General features: G+C 38.9%; 1 protein-coding gene across 1 annotated transcript in view; it reads left to right on the forward strand.

The window, feature by feature from the left end:
• The window catches only part of SHISA9 (shisa family member 9), a 198,016-nt gene that overhangs the window by 164,599 nt on the left and 12,011 nt on the right, over positions 1-21,406 (forward strand). Inside the window, exon 3 of the mRNA XM_009281644.2 lies at positions 12,623-12,778. Within this exon, the coding sequence (XP_009279919.1) occupies positions 12,623-12,778 (156 nt within the window). The remainder of the gene's footprint in view (positions 1-12,622; positions 12,779-21,406) is intronic.

The raw sequence follows: 21,406 nt of genomic DNA on the forward strand, positions 1-21,406 counted from the left end.
GCAATTATTGAAATAACAATGTGGAACACATCATAACTAAGCAGCTAAATGTTAAGCTATTATTCTACATAAAGGGCCAATCCAAATTACTGTGGCTCATATAAACGCTCGCTTATATAAGGCTTGGTGTTGATTAAAAGAGAACCATATATAGGACTCCAAAATACTTTATTTTTGTTTAATTTTTTAGTTAGTAAAAGATAACATCTGAAGATTCAAAGAATCAAATTGTCCCTTTTAGAAGGCAGTGCCTCAGTATTCACTAAAAAAGGCAATAGTTTCAAGAAACTAACTAAAATCAGCATCAGAAAAGGGAGGGGTCACACCTGAGAACAGGAAGGGCAGGTTTCAAGAGCACTTGGAAAAATTATAACATGTTTCTAATTGATGGCCTAGAAGGATTCATCCTGCACACTTAGAGAAAGGACTCCAGTCCTCTAAGTGCCATTATCTTTAAGAACTGACCCAATGGATAAAGTTCTGTAAAACTGCCAAAAACAAAAGTGTGCTGTTGAGCCTTAGAAGAGGAGAAAGGACACAATTAGAATCATTTAGTAATCATTTAATTCATGAATTAAGGGACAGGGGAAAGGAAGGGAGGAAGGAATAGAAATCAACAGTTAATTCATCAGACTTCTTACAGTATCTAGTCAAAACATGGTCATGAATAACAACTAATAAAGATTTGTCAAGAACAAATGGAGCTAAACCTAAGCAATTTCCCTCCATGACAATGTAACAGGCCCTTTGGATGGGGGAAAGCTGTAGATATAATAAATCTTGATTTTTAGTAAGATTTCAGAAGCTGTTTCTAGAAGGTAGGTGCAAAATGGTCTAAAAACTGCTTTCAGAGAATGTTCCCCAATGATTGATACTTTTTGAAATGGAAGGATATACTGAACAGAGTTCTGCAGGGATTTATTCTGTCTCCAATATTGTGCAATATTTTCATTAATGAGGAGGACGATGGGACAGAGCGTACATACACTTATTAAATTTGTGGACAACACCAAGCTGGAAGGGGTTTCAAAGACCTTGAAGGACAGAATTAGAATTCAAAAGATCATAAAAAGCTGGAAAAATGGTGTGAAAAAACAAGGTGCATCCCTATTAAATGAGATGCAAGGTTCTATGTATAAGAATAATCATCTAAACAAACACAGGATAGGAATGAGATAGATTTATGTCATAGGAATGACATAAAAGGATTTCTGGGCTTTAGGGGATCGAAGGCAGAAATGGATCCACACCACCATGCTGATGCCAGAGAAGAAACAGTATGCTAGGGTGCATAAATAAGTAGAGGTCCTGCAAGACATGAGAAATATGAGAAGAGATGCCAAACCTCAAGAAAGATGTATTCAGAAAGGCTGGATTTCTGAGACCTCTAATCATTCTATATGAGAAGGCTGAAAGCATTCCTATTCTGTAGTGCAGAGACTTCAAAAATACATAAAATGCTGCAGCACAAAGGACAGTAATCATCTGCTTTCCATATCCTTGGAGGGTAAGAGAACTAATGGACTTAAACTGCCTTAAAGGAAATGTAAAACAGATAATAGGACAAGTTCTCTAATGGTGAGGTTACCACTAGAATAGCATTAGAACTGGACCAGATTGTGCATGTAGGCTGTGGAGCCCCTCACTGGAGGCTTTTTAAAAACATGACTAACATCTATCAAGAGCATAGATAATCCTTCCTGAGAAGAGTATTGGGCAAATGAGGTAATCTTTTGAAAAGCCAGTCATTTGTATTTTCTGTGATCCTATGCAACAAAATAACATGCATCCTACTCCGTAATCAGTAAATTTTGTCTCCGCTGTTCTAAAAGGTAAAAAATTATGGCTATTTCTCTGAGAACAGAAGTCTAATTCTTCACCAACCTTCTGAGTTCTTTCTCTGAGTTTTTGTTTGCTTAACACAGACTAACAAAACAAAAATGGCACTGACATTAATAAGACTTGCACATACAGTTTGGAAAAGAAGAGATCCATAACTGGATATTACAGCTTCACTGTAGCACACTGATATATTTTCATCTCTAGAGAGACTCTAGAAGAATAAACTAGATTATGCCAGAAAGTAAAAAGCACACACTTCTCCATTGCTGAGTCAGGTATATCAGGACAGAATATGCCACTGGGATGTGCTCAGATGAGATACATATTTAAGTAAAATATTTCTCAAACCCCACATTAGCTGGATGATTAGCTAGTGAAATTGTCTTCAACCTTTACTGACTGAAGGCGAACAATGCCGAGCAACTTCCTTCCAATTTTAACTCTATTTCTGCCTTAAATCTTAAATCTTCAATTTCCTTTGCCCATGAACAACATGAGATTCCTGCAGGGAATTTGTTGCCCACAAGCTATAGGCAGGTGACCACTAAGTTACTGCTTAGACATAACAGTAAATAACAAAGACGAAGTCGGTAACATGTTTGCTTTTATAATTTTTATACTGTCTAGTCTTTTCCTTCTAAACAATTGGTATATTGGGACAGCTAATAAACAAACTAGTGGAATGCCTGAAGTAAGGGAATTTTTAATATATTCAAGCTGCATAAAAATTTACAGTTATTGGTCATCAATAACCATTACGGTAAGAAAAAAATAATAAACAAGTAAGGCATATAAACGTTTAGAATAAATATTATACTGACAGGCACATTCCCATTAAGTAAAAGTATATTAATTGTTGGAAGAAAAGTAATGTCATTGAAAGACAAAACAGGCAAAACAAAGAATCTGAGCTGGCTGGTACATCTTAGCAGACTCTTTTTATTTCTGTGAAAAGGTACAGAAGTGTTTGATTTGTAAAACAACTGATACCTTATGGGAAAGTGTAAAGAACATTCTTCTGGGCAAAAAATTTCTGTTGTGTAAGTCAAATTTGCTGAATTTATCTTTTCTTAATTTGCATAGCTAAGGATATTTGCAGTGCTCGAAGCGTGTATAACTGGTGGGTTTAATTAATTTCTCAACTCTGCTCCTTGAGGCAAAAGAAGATGAAGAAAACCAGAAACGTGGGTGGGAGTGGGAACACAGCACCACTCCCTGCCCTCCCACAACTCAAGCACTGGAAACTGATATAAAAACAGGGTCTTGATATCTGAAAAGTTCATCTGCTTATTGCCTTCTTAAAGGTTATAATCCTCTGTTTGTGAAGCCACAATGGGTTGCTCTAGAGAAGATTACAACGTCACAAATCCTATCAGAGGATTATAAGTCTGTCAGGTTGTGAGTAATTATGAAGGAAAAGCAAACCTTCAGAGGACACAAAAATAACCTTCATAAAAGGAGATATGGTGTCACATAATAAAAGTCTACATGGAAAACCAACCTCAGACTGTAGCGCTTTTGCAAAGCAAGAGCCCAGAAAATATTACAAGAACATGAGTACAACGGTACAGCACAGAGCCCAAGGGAAATGAAAAGCAGAAGAGAGAGGCTTCCAGCCGGTTTAGTCACAAGGCCAGTGATATCCCACTCCCACCCCCCTTGGATGGCAGTAAAACAGCCAACTGATTTCACAGAACTCTGCTCCTACACACTTGGAGTCTAACCAGAAACAAGGAGCCCAATCCTGAAACATGATGAAGGCCCCATCTCCTAAATCACTGCGACCACAGAGAATTCAGCACCTCACAGCACCAGAGACTTCATCTAGAAGACAGTGGGAAGCTTCAGTCACCAGCTCTTGAATTTAACTGATACACAAAAATGCAGTTGTCTCTTTCCCCATTTGTAACCTGTCACACCAAGTTCAGAAGAGCTCACAGGCATAAGATTCTTATATATATAAATAATTCCCATAGATTTAAGCATAAAGTGGCAGCAGCATGTTCAGTAAGAAAAAGGCCCTTTTACAGGAACATTGTGTGCACTTCCCTGGCTGGACTCAGATGGCAGTGGAGCCCCACACCTCTTTGGCCACATTACTACTAATTTTCCTTCTTTTATGTCTCAACCCCCCCTAAAATAATTATCCAAAGAAATATAATCTCTGACTTTCACATAGATAAGTGCCTGAAGGGTGTAGATAGAAAATTAAAGGGGTGGAAGGGGGAGGATTTGTATTGTAAAATTAGTGCTGTCCTCATCTGCACTTCAGATAAAAGTATTGAGAATGAAAAGTCCATCTGTTTTCGAGTGTGTACATAGCATTGCCTTCATCTGACAGCAGCACAAAATTCCACTGCACTGGAAGGAAACTTGGGAATTTTGCCATTTAAAAACAGGCACGGGGCATTGTTCGAGCAACAGCAGCACTCTGACTACACAGCTCACTGATACGTCTCTGCAGTTTACCTCTCCTGCCAGAGGAAAGTCAGTTCCTCCTAAGATATGCACCAAGGGCAGAGCACCATGGATTTTGTGACCTGGCTCCTTGACATTCTTTCCCATGTCCAGATGGGTGACATCATCTCTAAACATCAGCTCATGAAGCTCCCTACCGTAACGCTTTCTCATAAAGACTGCATCTACAATAACCTTGTTCATCACTGTCTCGAATTAGATCAACAAGGTGCTAAGACTTACTATGCCATCCTATCTCTTGCCAATTTTCAGCTTGAACCAACAGGAATTTTGGTGTCAGTCAGCACTACAAACCCTGCTGATTCATAAACGCTTGCAGCAGGGGATACGCTTCACTTACTTGCCTATGCTCCATGCTGTCAGCACAGCCCACAACACTATTGTGTCATAAAGAGTTTAATACCTTTTTGAATCTGACAGTGAAGATGTTCCTGTGTCCAGCATTTTTCTATTTTTGGGAAAAAAGCTTCTCCTCAGAAATCCACTGAGGATATTCATATGTGAAAGACCATGCAACCTCTACCATGGAAGACAGCAACAGACCAAGAGGTTAATCGTGTAGGAAGTGAACAGAAAACATACAGCGCTAGACGTCAGTGTGCTGAGAGACACTCGCATTCAGTGGCACCATGGAGAATCAAGAGTATAGCATGTAGCATGGGACTAACTCCTACAATTGCTTGATAGGAGAGGGGAAGGCCCAAGACAGTATGTTTGATGACAGGCATTTACACTGTAGACTGTCACTTCCATTAAACAGAAACATTTTTTTGCTGGATGAAATGCCATCCCACTCATCTCAGATCCTTTTTGTGATGGTGATTAGACGGGTAGGTTGTCTGTGTTACAAGAATGTTTTTGTGATACAGTGCAGAGACAGAACAGATAAGTGGCTAGCATAAATTGCCATGAAAAATATGTATTGTCTCAGAGCTATCACATTTAGGGAAAATACGACTACTCACATGACTTGTGCATCACTGATGAGAAAACAAAAAAGTCTTCATATCATAAGGGACAGAGACTTATAGGGATGACTTACAATACCATTATATATAGAATAACACAACTCCATCTGTTACTGAGGGTAGAATTTCACCTCAGAAGCTGCATTGCAAGGCTACAAGTGTTGAGAAATGGCAGCAGTAATGATCAAAGCTTGGAAAGACTGTCAGATGAAGAAAGATTGAAAGGAGTAAAATTATTTACTTCAGAAAAGAGACAAATATTTGGAAAGTGGAAAAAAGCATATAAAATAATGAATGGTAAAGAAGCTGGATTGTGAGCATCTCTTCTTGCTAAAACACAAAATCAGTTAAATTGCAAGGCAGAGAAATTAAGATTAGGTAATAGGAATACTTTTCAGTTTAGGACTTGTACTAGACTGTGGAAAATGTTGCTGCAGAGTGCCATTAATTTAACAAGAGCTGGAATACCATTTTTTGACTATGTGGAGAACAAGACCATGCAGTTAATGCAAACCAAAGGGTTTAAGAAGATTGCTGTTTTGGAGCATGACCTGCATTGCTGTTTCTGGGCATAACCCCTAGTGTAAGGGATAAGCACACACCTTTCAGAGACAATTTTGCATATAAATACCATTGGGGCTCTTGCACCCTCTTGTCACTCATCTAGTACTGGACAGAGAGCAGCTACTAAACTGGACCACACATATTACATATATGTCTATCTGTGCACAGTGCATTATCTAAAGGGTGTGCAGCCTGATTTTGATGCACCAGCTGTTGCAGAACATACCCTTGTATGCTCCTGCATGCAATGATGCTCTGGATGTGAAGAATATCCTTTAAAAACACACATTTAGTGCAAATCTGAAGGAAGGGGCAAATAATCTAAATAAAAAGACAATGATAATGGCAATACAATACTACAAAGAGAGAAAAAACTCAAGTTATACAGGTGTAGGAAAATGCACACACACAAAACCTCAGGGAGGGTCAGTTCAACTGCATTGAGACAACCTACAGAGAGGCAAGAGCAAGTATATAGGTGAAAGATTTGAGTTTCACCCCAACAGGAGGCTCAGTCCCATGAATGGAGAACAGTCTTATTATCCAGGAAGGAACTGGTCTGAAAGGAATTAGTTTACAGGCATAGTCAAGTTGTTAAAATCCCACAGCTTTCATCATATCTGGGATTTTCCAAAAATAGCACCTGCAGTTTCTGTTGGTGAGGCTTGTAGGAATGTGAGTATGGATTTGCAATGCTGGATGAGCTAGTCTTATAATTAAGTATAATAGACTGAAGAACAAAGAGGCAAATATGCATGTTGGTGGCAGTGCAGTTATGGATGGGAGGGGAACAATTTTATACTGGTATTCTCTAATCACTCAGATCTATCCTGTTTTCATAGCTGTTATTTTCAATTTTAGTTAGTTCAGGGCATATCTTTTTCTCCTGAGTATCTGAAAATGCTCAGCTATTATTATATTTTGCTCTGAATTTTCCCTTTTTTCCCCCTTGACTTCCCAGTCTTCTTTTGTCTGTCCTGTTCCCATTTCTTTTGTATGTGTATCTGCAGGTGGCTTTTATAGCAAAATCTCATTCTGCTTTCCTGCCCTTCCCCCATCCTCTCCTGTTTTGTTACTGCATCGCCTGTCTCGTTTGTTCTTTTCCTTATGCCCGTAACTGCTCATTTACTAATAGATTCCATTCTGTGCCTATGGAGTTTTTTTCATTTTCCCTGTCTTCAAGCACCAAATCATTGACTTCATTGCTACAGAAAGGAATGAATCCCCAGGCCACTCTACAGAACAGGTTTTGCTCTCCCCTGGCTGAAGAGGAGAAGGATAGTGGCCGAGCTTAAGGGACGTTCATGGCAGGTTATTAGCTCTCAGGCAGTGAACAAACTTATTATTGCTAGCAGGCTACTAGCATCCCTTCCCCTAACCCTGAGTATTTCCCATAACCCTGGCAGCTTCTTGGCAAGAATAATCAAACTGGGTGAACAGCACAATATATTCTACAAACAATGCAGAAAACAAAACAAACAAACAAACAGTTTTGGGGCTTTTGCCTTGTCTTACCACATTCATACATGTAACCATGGTGTGTCAGGTGTTTCCACATTGGGTTCTTACCTGTATTTAATAATTGCTGAGATGCCCATTGCTTGATTTCTGAATGAAGTGCATAAATTAGGTATGACACCATCTTAATTGGATAGAGTGCAGCATAACTACAGCAACCAATTACGTTATTGTTGTCACCGTGATGCACACTAAAGCAACTCCAAAATTCACAATCAGGGAGAGGTGGAAACACCCCAAAAAAAGCATTTTCACTTGAAAAATGCAGTAAGCTGTTAGCTGTGACATCTGGATACAAGTTTCAATTGCGCAGGCTGAGATATAGGTCAAGGTAATAAACAGATAACGTAATGATCAGTCTTTTTCAACTACTGGGACTGTGACCAGAAGCTGATGCCTTAGCCATTTCCAAAGGCTCATTGTTGGTGGCTGGGATGTAAAACCCACTTTCTCTAGCTATAAACTGGTTTTGGTGCAGCTTCCTTCCAGTTCTTATTTTCTGCTCCATTTGCCTCCCACAAGCTTTTCTATACCTAGACCTTTTAAGGGTATAACAGTCAAAAGCATTCTTCAGCATCTGAAGACCTTTTTTGTTTTTCTTTTCTCCTGTACGTCTCATTTTCTGCCCAGCAGACATCTAGCTTTTGTGTGGTAAGCTCCAGCATGCTTTTTCAAACTCTTCCTTTGGGGCTGGTAGTAGGAAGACAGAGAGCAAACGACTACATCCAGAATGACTCCTCAAAGTCTTGAGAGGTTAGGAAGCAGCGTGGCATCATATTTCCTTGCTTCAGCAGAAAATAAGACAGGTTGTGAATATTGCAGGTTTTTTACAATATCACCATTGCTAATCAGGTCTGACTAGTCATGCTAGAAGCTGCAGCACAAACAGTTTTTTGACTCTTTGTGATGTTCATATTCTCTGTCTTTTAAAAATAAATAAATACATAAATTGGCAGTGGCACAGTGCAGCTGGTTATATGGAATACTGTGCTGGACAATGTACCAGTGTCAAGTTGCCAAAAGTGATGTATCAGCACAGCAACAGCTTTCAGGTTAAAGTTGTCCCCATTCAGTGAAGCCAGCTATATGCAAATACCAATCACAGAATATCTGGTTTATAAGTATAAAGGATTTAACTTGGCACTAGAGGTCAGTGATAAAGCTGGTAAGGATTTTTCTGGTTAAACTTTCTTCCAATTGAAACCAATCCCTTGTATCCCAAAATATTTTGAATAATCCAATAGATTATTATTTGCTCCCCAAAATTGAACACTTACTATTTTTTTCCAATTTCAGGAAAAAAAGTCAAAATCTCAAATTGAAAAACCTCAAATTTCACATTGAGATCTTGTGAAGTAGTTGTAGACAAATTTCTTTACTTCCTGCGAGAATCCCTATTCAGTATTGCTGAGACTGAAGCAGTATTTACAAGCATAAAACAACATTGCCGAGGCCAGTGCCTTTTTCAGTTTTAAGTGTGGATGGCCCCAGAGCAGGCAAAGCAAGTCCTGTTGAAAACCTCCTAGTTGCTCACGGCTAGGCCTGGGCTCCCCCCAGTGGTTAGACTTACACTCCCCATCACCGTGCCTGCTGCAGTATTTGCATTACACCGTTGTTACTTCAATTACGAACATTTCCTAAATAGCACCCAAATATAGGTGAATTTACCCATCATCATTACATTAACTATGTGTGGAGAAAACAACGTAAGTGTCCCATTTGCTCACTTATTTCTAGAAACCCAAAGATAAGGAATCAGATCACACACAGTTTAGCGAGCTTGCAAACAAATGCAACGTTCACCAATTACGGCCAGTTAGACTAAAATTTAGTATGATTCAGACTTAGACAGATGTATATATCAAGCTGCGATTTTCCTTTTAGGCCCTAGGAGTCCATTCCAATGTGAGTCTCTCTATAAATGGGAATCTTTCTTCAATATAGTTCAATGTACTTTGCCAGAGTTTGGCCTTTTGCTTAATTTACTTTGTGCAAATGGCCATCTGAATGAATAATTTGAACTGTGTCTTCTATGTGATGACTTAGTCTTGTGTAAGCATCTGGGTATGAGTGAGGGGCACTGTGCAGTCAGTGCAGCAGTGAAAGAATGACTGTCATTAATTTGCTTGAAATTCATAATTCAGGAGAGTTCTGGGCTTTTAACAAGACAAAAGAGAAGTCAAAGATTATCTGGAAATGGAAAACATATTTCTTTACATCTTCATAAACACTCAAAGCACCAAACTGCAGCAACATTAGTAAACCAGCAACCTAGTAACAATATAGTCTGCCACTGAACACCTGAACAAAAACCAAGTACACCTAATTAATTTTCCCCAGTACATTTCTGGGGTAACTTTCTTCACTACATTTAAAGAGATAACTGAGTAAAAATGATAGGTCTAAGTAAGAGGCAGAGGTAGAAAAACAGTCCTGGTTAACTACACCTTATTTACATTGTTTTTGCAAGTCTCCACAGCTGCAAGTCACTTTGGCAGTGAGCATAGAAATACTGGTGCTCACAATACTTTCATCACAGTGAAATCATGATGTTTTGACAGACTGAATAATAAGAATTGCCACAAGGGAACTTCGTGGTAGTAGCATCTATGAAGTGCTGATTTAGATCTACTCAGAAAAAAATTAGTGAATGTAGTGGTAAAAGGTTGATGCCTTCCTTATGTTAAATGTCCCACCCACACTGGTATCTTTAGAGCTGCCCTGTTATTGAAATAGGGCTGTGCTAGCATTCCTCCTCAAAAGTGTACTTATAGATGCAACCATAAAAGAGAGACATTTGGAAGATATGGATGGTTTGGAAAGAGTGGTCAGCTATTTTATGGTTCAAGCCATTAGAGTAAGAGGCTTTCCTCAGCTGTACTCTAGAGACAGAATGGGAACAGAATAGGATTTTGCACATTCTTACTCTAAGAGTCACTCCACTTAGTTATATCAGACATGCCAGTACTATAGCTGAACAGAAACTTACCAAGAGCTTTTATTTATTAGAAAACAGCAATTCATTAAAATAACAACTGTTTCTGTGAAAGGGTTGACTTAACAAACTTACCCTTTCAAGGTAAACCTATGAAAAAACCTTCAAAAAGTGTTCCAATACTTTTTTGGAAATTCTGGAACAGAAAAGTTTCTGGTTTTCAATCCAAAATAAAGTTTCTCTTTTTAAAAGTGAGCCAACTTATTTTATATATATATATAAAATTTTGAAATCAAGACAAAATGTTTCTCCTGATCTAGTCACTCCACTTAGTTATATCAGACATGCCAGTACTATAGCTGAACAGAAACTTACCAAGAGCTTTTATTTATTAGAAAACAGCAATTCATTAAAATAACAACTGTTTCTGTGAAAGGGTTGACTTAACAAACTTACCCTTTCAAGGTAAACCTATGAAAAAAGATTCAAAAAGTGTTCCAATACTTTTTTGGAAATTCTGGAACAGAAAAGTTTCTGGTTTTCAATCCAAAATAAAGTTTCTCTTTTTAAAAGTGAGCCAACTTATTTTATATATATATATAAAATTTTGAAATCATGACAAAATGTTTCTCCTGATCTGACGCGGTATTTGCAAAAAAAAGTCCAACTTCAGATTTCATTTGTTTGGTAAAAGAAAAAAAAATACTTACTGAAAAACTCTTTTGTTATGGGAAAATAATTTCTCATTCAGCTCTACCTACTATCTACAACCAGTTTGTTCCCTATTAATTACCAGTAACAGCAAGAAGAATCATACTGTTTTTAGATGATAGCACTTCTACCATTTTTCTTGAGTTGCCTCAAGGTGCCCTCACAACTTGTTTACACGTGTATGTGGTAGGAGGATGTGATTACACTGCTCTGCAGAGGCAGGGGCAGCCTCAGTCTGAACAGCAGAGACTGCACCAGGCAGCAGCTATGGTGAAGAAGAAGAAAGTTAAAAAATGCCTTAGCTTTCCTTTCCTCTCCCAGCAGTAAATCTGTTGACTGGCTTCAGAGCTCCTGCTCATCCACTGAGCTTCATTAATGAGCTGTGGGAAGCCAAGTGGCTCAATTCCCTTAAAATCCTGGCAAACTGCAGGGATATTTGGTGCCTGCCAGATCCTGGGGGCACTTGGGGGGTGGTCCACTCTCTCTATCATAATAAGCCTTCTTTCCCCTCACTGCCCAGCTTTCTTTCTACATGATCAAAAGCCTGTGCTTGATGCTGTGGGAGTTACTATATTGTCACCAATTCAGCACCATGGTTTCATTGCAGGAGAAAAATGCACTCATCTGTGATTTCAGAAGCCATGATAAGGTTCTAGGATTGACAATCAGCTCTAAATATCTCAAAACACACAGCCTGGAGAAAGACTCAGCAAAAAAGATATGCTGAGCATGTTGAAATCTGTTGAAATTTAGGTTTGCAAATTGAGTGCGGCATACAATTCTGACCAAACTTTTTAGAGGCTGGAATCAAACATTAAAAACAACTAATAAATTATGGTATATCTTAGAAAGAAAAGTATCCAGGCTGTATTCTCAACTATAAAGGAAGAAATCAACTACAGAATGGATATGGGGTGAGTGCTGGTATAAAACTGTACATAAGCAGTAATTAGCTCCTGCTTTTAGGTATGTCTGCTACAGAAAATCCTATCTTGGTATGATATTGTGATACCTACTGTCAGGGAAAAGGAGAATACCTAAGGACAAAGTGTGAGCTTTGAAAAAATTACCTAATGACAGTCATGAGCCAAAATTGCACATTCTACACTGTGGGGCATGTCTACAGAACACAACATAATGCTGTGCAAATAACCAAGCTAGTTCTGGTATTAAAAGCAGTGTAACTGCATATATGGAGCAGCCTGCCTGAGCCAATTGAAGTTAGCCTGGCTATCAGACAGTGTGATACTACTGCCTTGTATTCAAGCTACCTTGGAAAAAACTTCAAGTTTTGGTTTGCATCCTAATGCTGCAGCAAATTCAGTCTTTGTGGTGGTGTTCAATTGTTTTGAAAACCTATTTTTTCGTTCAAAGATCTTTTTTATACAAAAGTCAGCATGTATTGCTGCAATCATTCGTCAGCCTTTAATCATGCCATTAACTCTTTGAAGTACAGGTTTGCTGTACTCTAACTCCCACTTCATAGTAAATAGTGTTTTGTTGCATTAAATCTCATGACATACCCTAATCTGTACTGGGTAATGATGTTAAAACCTTAAGACTGATTTATTTTTTTCTTAATGGTTGTCGATTTTCTTTTATACAGATCCACCACAGATGAATAATGTCATGCCAACATCTCCCCTCCTTCCTCAGATGGCACATCAACATTCATATCCCAGCCTGGGACAGATCACAAACCCATATGAGCAACAGCCCCCAGGCAAAGAGCTTAACAAGTACGCCTCTCTAAAGGCAGTCGGTAAGCAAGCAACTTGATGCATGACTTCTCCTTTAGATCAGTATGTTGTATTTGCTGTTGTCAGCTGACATTCTGCTGCAAGTTAAAAACAAAGCCTTGTTCATCTGGACTACTTCATGATAGAATTTAATATAGAATATCATGTTAGTCGGAAATGCATTAAAAATTAACAGGGGGACTACAATTAGTGGTAAGAAAATTACATGTAGGAATTGGTGATCATATGCACGTGTGTCTATATATGCATACAAAAACACACCATACCTACTGTACACCATTTTTCAGCAAGTTTCACCTATGTTGTATGCATAGTGTTCAGCCCTAGTTCTTTATGCCTACCTATACATTTCAGTATGTATTTTCCATACCTATCTGCACAAATGAGAGAGAAAAATATCAGATATGTTGCAAATTTAAAGCATATAGTTTAGACACCTGCTAAATACTTCCAAAAAGAGAAGATGCTTGTACGCTTCCAAAGTGAGAGCTTTCACATTTTCTGCAGGATGTGCATTAGTAGGTCACTAAAGGAATATTCTGAGGCCTTATGATTTCAAACAATTAGTGAACCATAAAGCTCCTAATAAAGATCCCGGTGGTGGCTATTTTCTGTGACTGATTAATGTCATACACTATTATTTTAAGCAAATGCGGGAACATCCTCAAAGAAACAGTTGTGTGGAGGGAAAAGGACAATAGCGGGTAAAAATTTCAACATAATTTTCATATTGGAAGCACAAATCGATAATAATTTTCATGGGCTATAAAAACCTGCTGCACACCATGTGAAGACAGAAAGCTTTTGTCACCTTACATTTCAGGCCCCTTCTAGACAATAATAAATTAAGAACTGGGGGAGTCTATTCATAAACAGCTTCTCACCACCCCTTGCTCAGCTTACACATATGGATGTTAACATCATTTCCCCATGAATTTAGAGCAGTATCACACTGCCTATTTCCAGACAGAGCTATCTGGCTGAGAAAAACAGCAGAACAGCTGAGAACATTCTGACTTAAGAATCTAGTATTCATCATGCCAGAAAAATTTTTCATCACAAACTGACATTCCTTTATCCGAACTTCAGGATAGCAGACCTCTAACAAAATGTACATTGAAGCCCCATCTCAAATAGTTTAGCTTTGCTTTAGCTTGCCATTTTTGTTTCTCACAAGTGACATTTTTTAATCTGTTTATAACAGACAAGGGTTAATAACTTGCTGCTGAATTTTGAATACAGAGTAGCTTTATAATTCCTTCTTCAAAAGGTGATACTGTGTAATGATGTGGTGATTATCACAGATTTATGCACTGATATCAGGCTTCTTTTTCAGATGTCAATTTAGATCAAGCCAATCATCAAAGCTAAAAGGTACATAAGCATAATAAAATGAGAGAAGAAACACCCAAAAGAAACTTCTCTCATCTGCCCAAGAGCCACTGAAAGTACTTTTTAAAAAAAATTAATTAGAACTTAGATATTACTTGGGTGTCTGAGTACAAGTTTTTAAAGCAGTTAGATTATAAACATACAATTAAATAACCTTGAAAGATTGTGCACTTCAGCTCCAGAAGTTGTGTAATGCCTCTCAGAATCTTAAATTAAATTAAACATAACTTTCAGGGACATTTTCTTCCAGGAGGATTGCACCATCTTCCTGTGCTTTTCCCCTATCCTTCCTATGCCCTCTCTCTTTTTTTCCCTGTAGATCTACTGGTCTTAGACCACATTAGCCAAGCTTTACATTCAAATGAATTTTCACAAGAAAAGTACAAAAGTGCTGCATTGTTATCCAAACTTTTCAGCAATTCAGAGATTTTGAAACTGTTACACATTCACACCTTCTGTCTGGACGTATGGAGCAACAGATAAATACGCTCAGTTTTTAACCACTTACAGACTCTCAAGGCCATGATTCCTCCCAAGAGGCACCTCTTGAGTACATCCCAAAATCACAAAGCAGTTTTTCCATGATGCCAGCCAGGCCTGGGTTTGTGACCACACTGACATCAAGCTAGCCAGGCCGCACATTGCAGAGTTCATACTGGCTTTATGACAGCTCTGAGAGGAAATAGCAACTGGCCTACATCAGGCCCACCAATATACTTTTAACCTGACAATATCCTTTGAACAAATAGACATAGACTGAGTTCATCCTGACATGGTATTCATATGTCAGAGCGATGGCATTTTTCTTATGCTAACATTCAGAGTCAAATTTACTGATCCCCATAGCAGGAGGAATGAGAATATGTGAGAGAAACAACTCTGCAGACACCAAGGTCAGTGAAGAAGGAGGGGGAGGAGGTGCTCCAGGCACCGGAGCAGAGATTCCCCTGCAGTCCATGGTGAAGACCATGGCGAGGCAGGCTGTCCCCCTGCAGCCCATGGAGGTTAACGGTGGAGCAGATATCCACCTGCAGCCCATGGAAGACCCCACGCTGGAGCAGGTGGATGCCCCGTGGTAAGCCCGTGCTGGAGCAGGCTCCTGGCAGGACCTATGGACATGTGGAGAAAGAAGCCCGTGCTGGAGCAGATTTGCTGGCAGGACTTGTGACCCATGGGGGACCCACACTGGAGCTGTCTGTTCCTGAAGGACTGCACCCCCCACACTGGAGCAGTTTGTGAAGAACTGTGGCCCATAGGAAGGACTGACATTGGAGAAGTTCATGGAGGACTGTCTCCCATGGGAGGGACCCCATGCTGGAGCAGGGGAAGAGTGTGAGGAGTCCTCCCCCTGAGGAGGAAGGAGTGGCAGAGACAACGTGTGATGAACTGACCCCAACCGCCATTCCCCCGTCCCCCTGTGCCGCTCAGGGGGAGGAGGTAGAGAAAAATCAGGAGTGAAGTTAAACCTGGGAAGAAGGGAGGGGTGGGGGGAAGGTGTTTTAAGATTTAGTTTTTATTTCTCATTATCCTACTCTGATTTGATTAGTAATAAATTAAACTAATTTCCCCAAGTCAAGTCTGTTTTGCCCGTGATGGTAATTGCTGAGCGGTATCTCCTTGTCCTTATCTTGACCCACAAGCCTTTCATTATATTTTCTCTCCCCTGTCCAGCTGAGGAGGGGAGTGTTAGAGCGTGGGCACCTGGCTTCCAGCCAGGGTCAACCCACCACTGTTCTATATTTCTCCATGTGTTTGAGGCAAACCATATTCATTTAAGTGCCTCTTACTCTGCATGATCCCATTGTTTGGGTGTAGTCCACTGTGCTTAATTATCTACTTTAATGGAGGGTGGGGGTGGAGGAAGAAGCATTCCTATTGCTTTGTAGCAACTGTAACTATAGTACATTAATATCACTCACCATAATGTGGCTATAAGTGGTAAGAAGTTTAGATAACTGAAAAAGTGATGCTTTTCCAGAGGCAGTATTAAATTAATTTCCACACAGCTGCTTTCTTCTGAACTACAGATGTCCTAAAAATTTGGCTGTCTAATTTTAGAAGCGAGCTACTCATCCCTCAGTGACTGGCTGCTGTGAAAATTCAGTTCATGGAAAAGTAGTGAGTCACAGTAATCTCTGTTCTGGTTCGTGTTCGGCACCTGCATTAAATTCAGTACCTAAGACTCAAGCACTTATGAAAACAAGAGACAACAGTGCCATTGCTATTAATTTGCATTGTGTTACTGAATGAGAATGACCAATACCTTGGTAGTGAGGCCAAGCTGATCCCTAGGAAGCTATTTTAAAGCTACACCCTAGACTCCAAATCATATAGCTTAGCAGAGTGCAATTTGAAGTTGGACTGTTTGTGCATGTCTGCAATGCAACACGTGCATTGCAGTGTCTGATTCAGCACAAAAGGGGAGAACAGAGTTGGAAAGGCCAATGTGGATGTATTTTATTTAAAAAGCAAAATATTTTTATGTGAATCAGTTCAAACTGCACAGCCAAACTCTTACACACTCAATGGAAGAGGATATTTTCCTCATTTCTTGTTAGGAATTTCTTTATTTGTTGCAGCCTCCAGAATTCCTAAAGTACTGACCAGCTTCACCTTTTCCTCTTACTGTCTGCTCGCATTTACAACTCTGAATAACACAAGGACATTCTGTGCCTATTTTATGTTGTCAGATGAGTGCTTGGAGTACAACAAGGTAATAGTGAGTTGAGATTTACTTACTGTTTTCCTCACTGCAGCAGAATTTTACTCTCCTTCTACCTTAACACATACATCACCAGGGAATAATCAGTGGAAGGTAGAGGACCCCTTGGAAACGAGATAGAGCAACACACACTTCCTGAAAGAATAGATAAGCAATCCATCTCCTAGCATCTCTAGCCTATCTGACTGACTGATAGGTGCACTCTGTTCATCCATTATTTGTCCACTTTTGAGCCAGAGAATCATTTTTCAACAGTGCTAAATTTGTCCCACCAAGGAATGTCAGAGTCTGTATCTGAGGGAAAAGGGTTAACAAGCTCTAAGACTGATCCCATCAAAAGTGGTCACTGAATGTTGTGTGGCAATAAAACACCCAGCGTTTAGATATTTCAATTTTTTGGTCACCTGAGATGACATGATCCTGGTTCCCTTTGATGCTTTTGCGGTATTTGATTATTTATGTGAAAAGTGCAGAAAGAGGTTTTTCTGCATAAGTTATTCTTATTTCCAGTTCATCAACCATGTTTTTAGTCCATGCTTAAATGGTTATTGCTCATTTAAGCAATCCTGACAGCCTAAAGGTACAAGTGGATGGTATATACTAATATATGGTATATACTAATATAAGGTATTAGTTATATTTATTCAGTCACTCACATTGTTCTGCGAGCCTGGCTCAGTAACAGTTAATTTTCTTTCCTGAGTTTCAGGGAGTGCAAAGTGACTAACTTTCTTTAGAACTCCTTGCACAAATTAAAAAATACTCCAAGCCCAACTTTCTAAAGCCCTGCAGGACTGGGAGAAAGATCACTCAGCTGCTGGAGAGGTGCACAGACATACATGTAAAAACTGAGAATACAAGCATTTCTGCAGTTTAACATGATTTTATATTTCTTTCATAAACTTTCTTCTTCCCCTCTCTCACACACACAAACCTTTGAGGAGCTGATTGGGCATGACTTTAAGATGAGACAACTCAGCCAGTTAAAATTTTTGCCAAAAAAATATAAAATGCAATGGACAGAATTCCTCCCTGAAACTCAGACCCAGAAAGCCTTCAGTGATGCTGGGAGTTGTAGTCTCCGTGGGATGAAATCAGATCTAACTGATTGGATATAGTGAAGCTAGAAGGAGGATACAATTGGCAGCAGACTCACCATCACATCTCTGAGTCTACAGCTCCCAGCATTTCTTGAAGCTTCACAGTTCTTTGATCCCAAAGGAAATGTTAGACAGTGCTCCAGCTCTGCTTGCAGCTGCAAAACTCCAAAGTGAGATTCTGCAAATATGACACTCAAAGAATAAATATCTCCTGTTTTGGTCACTGTTACTATGTAGAAAATATTGTGGCCGCAAGCACGCTAATGCATAAGGCAACATCTCTCTCAAAAAGGTGAAGTATGTGAGAAAACTGTCTGGTTTGTTTGTCCTTTACATCTACACACACAGAAGGATCCAAAGAGGAAGATCACCATAAGATTAAGTCTAAGGTGTTATCTATCTTTGAAGCATCCTCCTGTCTGATGTGAAATTTGGTGGTGCCTTCTCTTAAGCTTCAGATCTTCAATTTCCGTAGAAATGATGGTAACTCTATGCTGATGCAAGATCTGTCTTATGAGAATAGAAGTAACTTCACAACTGCCCCCTAAGAATCTGATACCTATCTCACCTGAAGATGAGATTCTGTACCGTTCACTATAGTTCATTGTGCTCTGCCTCAGGGGCCTCTGTACAAAGACAGGGAGGGCTGGAAAGAAATACGGTAATTTGAAAAATGGAAATACACAACAGGGAAAAAGGCCTGCCCATGCATTCACAGAGGTTGCTACAGTCAACTTTTAGAAAAAAGTAGAACTACAAAATTATTGAACACAATATGTTTGTGTTACTTTACTTTCCTATACCAACCACACTGTTACACTAACAGGTAAATATTCATGTTTCTTTGGAAGGCTTAAAAAGGAATTGTGTTTTCATTTCAAAGAGTAAAGAAGTTTTCAGTTACTACTTCCATAAGCAGTTGCACAAAAATGGATTAAAAAAACCTGGGACATGGGAGTAGCTCCCTGGATTTAACACCACGAAAACAGACAGGGAAGTACAGATTAATGCATCATTTGTCATATCCAGAGAGCGATTCATTTAATGACATGATATATATCTAGAGGTATGTTCAGTGTCATGGATAATGCTAGACTAGGCAATCTGCCCGATTCAACACTGGACCTAGAGATCTGTCTCAAGGAAGTAGGACATAAAAGCTTGGTATCTTTTCATTATTATTATTTACTTAGCCTAGTGTGGCTGGAGAATTTGAAGCTTTTGAGTGTTCATTTGTTAAAGAAGTCTTTCATACTTTAATCCTTGCTTCTCCTTCAGGCACAGGAGAAAAGCCAAGAAGCACTCAGTAGCAAGCCTCACTTTACCAACGCCCCTGCTAGCACTGTTGTCTCAGCCTTCCCATTTCCCAAGCAGATGAAGTGTCACTGTCATTTGTTCCACCTACGCCTTCTGCTGACACCCCCCAAACTTCACATCCTGCCCAGTGTGTGCAGACTTTCAAGACCTTTTCTTGCTTCCACTAAATCATTTGTTTTCTCTGTTATTTACCAAATTGGCTTCTGATACCTGCAGGCACTCTGTCATAGGTAAATAAAAAATGCTTGGGGAGTCTTGATCGAAATATTTTCCTATTTTATCATCCAGCACACTCATTTCTTCTTCCAGTGAGGTAGCCGTATTTTAATTATAAATACGTTGTTTGTGCGAAGCCTCGGTATCTTGAGCAAGATCAGCTGTATCGCTGACATTCTTTTACAGCCTTTTAAAGAAACAACATTTTACTATAAAATCCACAGGGTAATATTCTTTCTGAGGCTGGGGAATTCTGCTGTAAGTAATCAGACATCCAAGCAGCCATTGCCCATGCCATCCTTTAGCAAATAAACGGAGCTGTGAAAAGGTACCTCTCTGGGGATATGTTGGTCTTAGAAGCGACATCTAGGCTGCTGGGAGGAAATTGCAGAGTCCTTTTACAAGCAGCAGTGTTAACACCAAAATAAGATGCTCTTAAACATTTCTATCTACGTTGTCTCATTTTTAAGACTTTAGCAACATATTGAACTTGTGAAAGAAAGGAAATCTGACCTTCAGGTCCATTTAGTTTTTTTATCTCAGGATTTTTAGTTTTCTGGGTTGGATTCACACCTAGTAAATTTGTTTTGTCTGAATTTGGTCCACTACCTGGTTTTATGGTGGATGAAGAATGTTTATAAAGATCTATTAAATTCTTAACCTATTTTTCATGCCAAAATAGCAAATTTAAATCCGTGCATCCTTAATTCTTGTTCTTGAAATTGATATTCTCTCCACCCACGTTCCCTACAATGGATTCCCTATAATGGAGAAACAGCTATTTTTTCTTGTTACCAGCATGTATTTTAAGACAGTGAAAATCAAACCATCACCAATAAAGTGATAAAAGTTCAGATTATAAATGCCACTCCACAATCCATTTTTAGTTATACATCATAGAGAACTCAAACCCTTCCACTAAAAATTAGGTTCATTCTCTGGAAACTAGTTGATTTTTAAAATCCTTATTATGTGATAATTAATCAAAATGAAACAAAAAGTGATTTTCTCCTTTTTATAACACACAATGGGCAGATCTAAAATAACAGTAACCTGAGTCCAGTTGACCGCTAGAGAATGCTAGTCTTTCAGGTTTTTTTACTGTCTTTTGCTTGTCTTTTGTCTTTGAAGATTGCAGTCTTCAGAGGTAACAAGCTTACAATAACCAGCTTTATTTCCATCTCTTAATATCAGTGATGGCCACAGGAAGGAAACTAGTAAATCTAAATCAAGCATGGGTTATTCAAACCTATTTCTATGAAACATTAATGAATTATACATGAGATTTTTTACATATTAAGTGATGTGAAGACATGCTTGAGTTAAAACTTTATGCTTAGGCTATACCACTAAATAATAGCGAACCAATAAAGAACAAAGCTCAGCTCACATGAAGACAAAGTCTAACAACATTAAGCATTTTCACTTGCAACCCTTCTTAAACATCCTTCTCCGTAACTGTTTTATTTTGCACTATAAAGATATATCTACATATAAATATACTTCTCATTCTACAATGCAAATTTTTTTATTGATTATTTAAGAGCACAGGTCAATCATAAAGATATGAAAACAATTGTGAATAATTGCAGATAAATAGAAACACTGTGGGATTCCAGCTGAAGTCTACATTTAATCTGAAGCATGGCTTTTACAGTTCCAACCATGGAGCCTACACATCAATTGCACTGGTTGTTCTGAACATATTCATTTTTTCCTCCTGGACTGTTAGCTGTGCAGGTCATTTACGGCAATATTTTTGCAATAAGAGTTTCATACAGGTGCTCAACATGTGACATCCTGCAAGTGGTTCTCAGAGGTGTGAAATTATCAAAACTTATAACTTTACTGGTGACCCAGATCCCCCCATAGATATTTTTCAA

The sequence above is a fragment of the Aptenodytes forsteri genome, unplaced genomic scaffold (genome assembly GCF_000699145.1).
Source record: "Aptenodytes forsteri isolate BGI_AS27 unplaced genomic scaffold, ASM69914v1 Scaffold84, whole genome shotgun sequence".
Taxonomy (NCBI): domain Eukaryota; kingdom Metazoa; phylum Chordata; class Aves; order Sphenisciformes; family Spheniscidae; genus Aptenodytes; species Aptenodytes forsteri.